We start from the raw sequence: 7,862 nt of genomic DNA on the forward strand, positions 1-7,862 counted from the left end.
GTCCTGGTCTGGGTCTCTTGATTGGGGGGTGACCGGGCAAGAGGAAGGAGTGCTGCACTGCACTTCCCTTCCCTTGAGAAAGAGGGGGCCCAGGGCCTTTCCTGGATGGCTGTGGTACTCAACAGCCTCGGAAACCTGAGGCCTGGCCTTCCAGGTTCACACGGTTCTGCCCCAAGTGGGCGAGACGGTGGTGCAAGACCCAGGGGGCCCTTGCTCCTCTCCCACACCTTGCCTTTGCGGGTCTCAGAAAAAGAAACGGAAAGTTCAAGCAGTGGCCCCACGTGGAGCCTTGGACCCTGCTGGAACAAAACAGGAGGGCCCTGGGGCTCAGGTGCTGCTTCTCTGGAAGGAAGTGGACAAGGAAAGCCGTCACTCGGGGCGGTCCTTCGTGTGCTTCCAGCCCAAGGTGACCTGCCTAGTATACACGTCCTTTTCCTGACCTACACGGGAGCCTTCACTTTGGGGATCTCTGGCCTGGGCCCTGCTGTAAGATGGAGCTAGCTGTACCTGCCCCAAGAATTGGGATGCAGTGCTGAAGCTGCAGCAGGGACCCAGCGGGCAGGGGGCTGCTAGTTCCCAGAGGGAGGGGCATGGCCCCTGCATAGAGGCCAAGTTCCCAGGGCCTTCCTGGTGTCGCCCCCCACCACAGTTCTGCATGCTGATTGGCTCTTTGCACTAATGGGACGGGAGCCCCACCTGTGATTGGTCTCCTGGTCCAGGTGGGAGGTGCAAAGGGCTTCCAGTAGGCAGGTGCTAAGCTTTGGAAGGGTCCCCTTCACGCTTTGAGACCTGGCCCACCTCCCATTTGGGGAAAACTAAGATGCTGGGCCTGAGCTGGCTAGGCCAAGACCCCTGAGGTTCCCCCATCCCAAGTTACTCCTCAGATCAAAGCCATTTCCTTCCAGTGCCAAGCCTGGCTTTGAACTCCCAATGACTTGGGTTCAAATTCCAACACTGCCCAAAATTCTGTGCGCCCTTGAGCAAACTTACCCTCGGCCTTGTGCTCCTGCCCGTAAAGCTGCTTACCCCTACCTGAGGGATTCGGGGAGATGCCGAGTCTTGGCTCAAAGGCACACCTGATGCACCGAGATGTCCAAAATGGAAAGTATCAAACCAAAGAGTCCCCTGCACCCAGTGGGGGATGGAGGTGTCGTTTCCCCCAGCCTGGAAGTTGTCAGGACTGGAAGATCTGATCTGAATAAACACTGGACTAGAGCCTGCCACGTGCAAGGTGCTTTATAAATATATCACTTAATACTCTGAAATAGGTACCAAAAGGCGCAGTTTGGAGATGGGGACGATCGGTCACAGGTTGGGTAATTTGCCTGATGTCCCACAGCCAGGAGGTGGCAAAGCCAGCATTTGGACCCGGGCTGTAGCCACTGCAGGGCACTGTCCCTTAGAAGGGAAAATTAGGCCCAAAGGGTTACACTCCTGGGCATGGCCTTCAGCCAGTCCTTGTTTGGGGCCTAAGTTTCCTCTTTTGCTGATTGAGGATGAAGATATTTCCCAGAGTCGTCCTGGGAATGCAATGCCAAGCGTCTGGTTTGCTCACACAGTGCCAGATACCAGGGTGCTGGGTAAGCGGGAGGTGGAGGTGCCCAGACAGGCCAGCGAGCCTGAGAGGGCCTACAATGCGGCGGCTTCAGCCACTGGGAGGCAGTCGAGGGCCTGGAAACCGGCTCAGCCAGGAAGGATGCTGAAGGAGGTGAATTCCTAAGGGCTGCAGCGTCTGGATCCAGACTTCTTCCTACATGGGGGTTGTAGGAAGAACTTTAGTACAGAGGGGCTAATGACCTGCTGTACAGAGAGGGACCCAACAGAACACCTGGGTCCCTGGAGGGAAGGAGGGAAGGCCCGAGGGCCAGAGAAGAGGAACTGTGTCCTAGGAACTGTGCTAAGCACACTGATATTGTTACAGGCTCACAGGTAGGGAGGTTATGCCCAGATTACAGGAAGAGAAACTGAGGCTCAGATGACCAGAGCTGAGATTCAAACCCAGGAGGTGTGAACTCTTGAGGCCCATGTTCTTCTGTGTGGGTGACAGTTGCACCTTTTTTTAAAAAAACAAAATACTTCAAGCATGCAAAACAGTATATATACATAATAGTGTAACAAAGACCCATGGGACTTCCCTGGTGGCGCAGTGGTTAAGAATCCACCTGCCAATGCAGGGGACACGAGTTCGAGCCCTGGTCCGGGAAGATCCCACGTGCCATGGAGCAACTAAGCCCATGCACCACAACTACTGAGCCTGTGCTCTCGAGCCCACGAGCCACAACTACTGAAGCCCGCGTGCCTAGAGCCCGTGCTCCGCAACAAGAGAAGCCACCGCAATGAGAAGCCCGTGCGCCGCAACGAAGAGTAGCCCCTGCTCGCCGCAACTACAGACAGCCCGCGCACAGCAACGAAGACCCCGCGCAGCCAAAAATAAATAAATAGATAAGACCCATGAACCCACCACCCAGCTTAAAAAGTAAAGCAAGGCATAAAACTAAGACAGACAAAGCCCTCTGTGTACCCTTCCCAGTCGCAACCTCCTTGCTTCCCCCAGAGGTAACCCCTCTCGGGAGTGGGGTATCACTCCCCTGCATGCGTTTACACCTTTACTGTAGACACATGTGTCCCAAACAGCACACGCTGTTGTTTTGCCTTTTGAAAACAAGCCAGCCGGATCCTGTCATAGTACATTTCTTCTCATTTTCTTGTTGTTTCTGAGATGCAGCCATGTTGACAAGCAAAGCTCGGCCTCTTCTGCTGTGTGCTACTCCATTGACTGACTATACCTCAAGTTATGCATCCCTTCTCCTGTAAATGGGCTTTTCGTCTGTTTCCCAGTTTTTGCTACCAAAAATCTCCCTGCCATGAAGTTTTTCATGGTGTCTCCTTATGTGTGTGTGCGCGCGCATGTATGAGATGGTCCCCTAACTGCTCACAAACATCTAAACAACCTCATGTCATTCCCCCACCCCCCCACCCCTCAGGCCTCATTTTCCTCCCACTTGACCTACAATAATGCTCAAAGGAAGCTGGTCACACATAAGTGACTTGGAATCCCTGCTCCACCACCAGACTGTACAAACTGGGCAAGTAACAGTGATGGTGTTCCCTCTCTGTGATGGCCTCAGCTTCCTCCACTGTAAAATGGGGGGCTGGCCTACCTTGCCCACTTGTGGAGAGGCTAAAATGAAAGAACACCAAGAAAGAGCCCATCGTGGCCCTTTGGGTGTCGGGAACATCCACTTATGTCACAACATCAGGGAGATATTTTTATCCTTATCTCTTGAATTAAAAATGCCAAATCTTGGAAAGGGAAGCCACCACCTAGTCACGGAGCTGGTGGGCCTGCCTCATGTATTCCTCATGAGCATTAATAGTAACTAACATTTACTGAGCACCTACTACGTGCCAGGCCCTGTGTTCAGTGCTGTGCATGCACAACCTCTTTAAATCCTCTTTTCCAACCCCAAGGAGGGAGGACACGGAGGCTCAGAGAGGGGACAAGTTTTGCCCAAGGCCAGTGAGAGGAAAGACCAGGCTCGGAGCCACCCGCGTCCCCTGACCACCTGTGCGCAGCAGGCACCCCGAACTCTGGCTCCCTCGGGCTTCCTTTGCAGTGACGAGCCAGGCCTTAAACCAACCTCTTCCCCCACCCAAGCAGCCTCCTCTCGGGGGAGTTGTGGCGGCCACAGGTGCAGGGAGCAGTTCCTCCCCACTCACGGCCTGAAGCCTCCCGGCAGGGGCTGCCCCCAACCTGACAACCAAAGGACCCAGCAGCGGGGCCAGTGGAGCCCATCTCCGAAGGGCTGGGCAGGAAGTGGGGCGGGGTTTGGGGCTCGGCCGAGGTGGGATCTGGTACCCCAGGGCCGCTGCTACCCAGACAAAACAACCCACTGGGAGAAGATGCCTGGGGGTCCCCGAGCCCGCCAAACCCCGCATGCCACCATCTTTCTCCTCTTGATCTTCGCTGCTAGCATGGGTACGTGGTCAACAGGCAGGTGCTGGGGGCAGGTGGGGGGGGGAACTGGGAGACTGTTGAGAAGGCCCAGGCAGTGGGGACGGGAGAGGAGCTGGCAGGAGGGGTCTAGAAAAGACCCCGTAGAAACTGCATCTGCTTGACCGTCCCAAGCAGGCCAACGGGAGGCTGGAGGGGGGCTCAGCGAAATTGAAGGGGCATCCCCCATGGGGGAGGCAGGGCGAGAGACACCTTCCGCACCCCCTCGTCCCCCCAGATCAAAATAAGGAACTAAGGCTGCCCTTGACTGAGCTCCAGAGCTGGGGGCAGGGAGGGGACTGTGGGTAGTGCTCAGTTTCAGGGGAGAAAAAGCTTTTCTCCTTCTCTGCCTTGAATCCCGGTCACCATCCCCTAGGTAGGGAACCCCTTCTCAGTGCTGGGGGAGCCGGTGACCTTCCCCCTTCCTCTCTCACGCAAGGCCAGCTGGCAGGGCTGTGAGCACCCCGTTTGACGGAGTTTAGAGAGGTGGCCAGTCACCCCAAATTTCCACTGGGAGCTGAGTTTGGAGTCCGTGACCCTCAGGTTGCTGCCTCTGCCGCCACCTCTCTCCTCCTCCCGCCACAGACAGCCATGTGGACTGGCCCGAGGGCAGCGAGGGGGCGGAGGGGGGGGATAGTGGCACAAGAACTGGGGCTTCCCCAGCCTGGGCCACCCAGCCCCCTCCCGCCAACCACCTAGCTGAGGCCCTCCCCTAACGCCCAGCCCAGCCCAAACACTGAACTCACCCCTGGCACCCAGCTTGACACACACAAAGTTACGCAAACGGAGGACAAGGGGCAGGCCCAGGGTCACAGGGCAGGACAGACTCACAAACCGGCAGGAAGCGGCCCAGGGCCAGGGGGCCTGGGTTCGAACCCCTGAGCCACTCCTGCCGCCCTGGGCCTCAGCTGTCACACTTGTAAAATGGGATAATGAGAGAACCGACGTCTAAGGGTTCTGTGACAGTTATACACAATATATAAAGCGCCAGGTGTGTGGCCAGGCTGGGGCTGGGGTGAGAAAATAATCTAGGAAGGCCTGCAGGAGGAGGTGATGCCCAAACTGATTCTAGAAGGAGCTGCCTGGGGGGCACTGCTAGCACTGGGGACCCGACTATCCAAGTGCCAGTGAGCTCAGTGGGGCCGAAGCTCGGAGCAGGTACGGACAGGGTGGCAGGAGGTGGCTCTGGAGAGGCGAGTGGGGACCCCCCAGCAGTGTGTCACTCACACTCTTCTGCACACACCCCCGCCACTCACACATGCACACACACAGCCAGGAGCGCTGTAGAAGCAGGGGCCGGGCTGGGCCTGTGTCTCCATTCACGGTCCCTCACGCATTTGCCTCTCCGCAGGCCCCAGGTGCCAGGCCCTGTGGGTGGACTGGGGCCCACCATCGGTGACGGTGAGCATTGGGGACGAGGTCCGCCTCCTGTGCAGACACAACGGCAGCAACCCCAACATCACATGGTGGCGCATCCTCCAGGGCAACTCCACGTGGCCCCCGATGATGGAGCTCTCAAGCCCGGGCCCCAAGGGAGAGCTGGTCATCCAGCAGGTGACCAAGAGCCACAGGGGCATGTACAGGTGCCAGGTCAAGGAAGGCCAGAAGGTCCAGCGCTCCTGTGGGACCTACCTCCGCGTGCGTGGTGAGTGCACAGCTCCCCACAGCTGGGGCCATACCTCCGCGTGCGCGTGCGTGGTGAGCGCACACCACTCCACCGCTAGGGCCGCTGGCTTCCTCACCTGTGACAGGGGCCGGGGCAGGGGGTGGTGGTGGGGGGGGGGTGGAGCCAGTGCCTGAGCTCCTGCATCTCGGGCATCCTCACTCCCCGGCTCACACACGGTGGCTGATTGATTTTCTCACCTGCAAGGTGGGGACTTCAGTGGTCTTGGGCCTCGATGCGAGTGTGGCCGGGAGGCGAGGGGAGGACTCGAGGCGCTGGGCTCTGAGCGGCACTCCCTCCTCACAGAGCCACTCCCCAGGCCCTTCCTGGACATGGGCGAGGGCACCAAGAACAACATTATCACAGCCGAGGGCATCATCCTACTCATCTGCGCCGTGGTGCCTGGGACGCTGCTGCTGTTCAGGGTGAGCCACGCCGGGGACCAGGGTCCCGCCTAAAACTTGACAGAATGGCAGCCCCCCCCCCATAGGGGCTGTGAGGGGGGTCAGGAATTTAATATAAGGAAAGCATTTTACATGGCGCTGGGCCCGGAGGGGCGTCCTGGCTCAGTCTCCCCCCAGGGGTGTCCTCACATTCCCCGCCCCCCACAGAGATGTCCAACTCTCCCCGTCTACCCAGGAGTGCTGTCGCCTCCAGATGTAGCCAAGGCCAGGGAAGATGGGGGCTGGTGTCCTCCCAGAGTCTCTGGCCAGCACCAGTCTCTCTTTAGGGCGCGGGGCAACTACAGCCATTTACTATTATTGTTGTTGTTATTCGTGGAGAAGAACAGGCAGTGGCGACAGCCCAAAGGGCACTGGCTTGGACCCAGAGAGACCTGCCATTTACAGGACATGTGGCTCTGGGCATGTCCCTTACCCTTTCTGGTAAAGCACCTCCTGGCCTCCATGAGGGTCTGAAAACACATTCTCTCCCCCATTCACGGAGGCTCCCAATTCCCCAACAGAAACGGTGGCAGAACATGAAATTCGGGGCAGATGTCCAGGATGACTATGAAGATGAAAATCTTTATGAGGTGAGTGGAAGGTGGGGACAGGTGCGTGTCTGTGGGCGGGGCTCTTACGGGGTTCCTCCCTGAGGTTGGCCGGGAAGCAGGGACCCAGGCGTCCGGGCCCTGAGGCTCACCACCCCGTTTCCACCCCAGGGCCTGAACCTCGATGACTGCTCCATGTATGAGGACATCTCCCGGGGCCTCCAGGGCACCTACCAGGATGTGGGTAGCCTCCACATCGGAGACGTTCAGCTAGAGAAGCCGTGACCCAGCCGGGCTGCCCCCCCAGCTGGGCACCCAAACCGTGTCTCACCCCACTTCCTTGGGACCCGCTCTCTTTTCACAATCTTTCCTGGGAGTATCCTGACTCAACTTCCCCCTTGGGAGTGGCCACTCTTCTTCCCTCTAGACCGTCCTCATCCCCTCCCCACACCCTAACTCAATCCTCCCCTTACTGCCTTTCCCAGGCTCCCCCCCATCCAGCGGGTAATGAGCCCTTAGTCGCTGCTTCTAGGGGAGCTGATTGTAGCAGCCTCATTAGTGTCACCTCCCCCCTCCCTGCTCTGTCATGGCCACTTAGTGATAATAAATCCTTCCCAACTGCAGACCTTCGCAGGAGTCTCGGATCTCATGGGGACCACTCCCCCCCCTCCTCTGGGGCCCAGAGGTCCAGGACCTCAGCCCCCTCCTCCCCCAGCTCCTGACCACTCCCCACACCTGGGACCAGGTAGCCAGTCTTGGCTGTCCCCTGGAAGAACCAGGAAGTGTCTTGGGAAGGTCCCCAACCCAGGCCATGTGCCTGAGCAGAGGGGGACACAGAGGGGACCCAGGTAACCATATTCATTTATGCGTATTTAAGTCCCAAAGACACAGTGGACTGTCTGGTGAGACTGGTACCAAATTCTGACCATGGCCACACCTGTTCTCTGGGAGTGGACTTGTAGAAACGGGATTTGGAGAGTCTGTGGCCCTAAACTGGGGATGGTGGGGAAATCCGGAGGCGGTTGACAGAGAGGGACAGAGATAGAGTTTCTGAGCTAGACAGGGGAGGGAAATCGAGACAAGGATAATGATGGAGAGACAGAGCAAGTGAATTGAAAGACACTGAGGAGAAAGGGCATCAGAGAGAGACAGAGAGACAGCAGGAAGAGACGGGAAGGAAAGAAGGGTCCATAGAAAAATGGACATCGAGAGGC

At 57.9% G+C, this 7,862-nt stretch overlaps 1 protein-coding gene across 2 annotated transcripts; it reads left to right on the forward strand.

Moving 5' to 3' along the window:
- The first annotated feature begins 3,903 nt into the window (after positions 1 to 3,903).
- On the forward strand, positions 3,904 to 6,933 carry LOC132593932 (B-cell antigen receptor complex-associated protein alpha chain-like). Of its 2 annotated transcripts, none has more exons than XM_060288936.1 (5): positions 3,904 to 3,979; positions 5,346 to 5,639; positions 5,964 to 6,082; positions 6,622 to 6,690; positions 6,820 to 6,933. In XM_060288936.1, the coding sequence occupies exons 1-5, from the start codon at positions 3,904 to 3,906 to the stop codon at positions 6,931 to 6,933; spliced, it is 672 nt and encodes a 223-aa protein (XP_060144919.1). The 2 variants fall into 2 exon arrangements, with proteins under 2 accessions (XP_060144919.1, XP_060144920.1); XM_060288937.1 differs by having other exon boundaries at positions 5,346 to 5,536; positions 5,966 to 6,082.
- Positions 6,934 to 7,862: the final 929 nt, after the last annotated feature.

The sequence above is a fragment of the Globicephala melas genome, chromosome 19 (assembly GCF_963455315.2).
Source record: "Globicephala melas chromosome 19, mGloMel1.2, whole genome shotgun sequence".
NCBI lineage: Eukaryota > Metazoa > Chordata > Mammalia > Artiodactyla > Delphinidae > Globicephala > Globicephala melas.

What these genes read in the sequence shown, in the direction of transcription:
- LOC132593932 (XM_060288936.1), top strand. Translation starts at nt 3,904, where the DNA reads ATGCCTGGGGGTCCCCGAGCCCGCCAAACCCCGCATGCCACCATCTTT. An exon ending in GATCTTCGCTGCTAGCATGG is followed by an intron (nt 3,980 to 5,345) that starts GTACGTGGTCAA and finishes GCCTCTCCGCAG; the next exon opens with GCCCCAGGTGCCAGGCCCTG. An exon ending in AAGATGAAAATCTTTATGAG is followed by an intron (nt 6,691 to 6,819) that starts GTGAGTGGAAGG and finishes TTTCCACCCCAG; the next exon opens with GGCCTGAACCTCGATGACTG.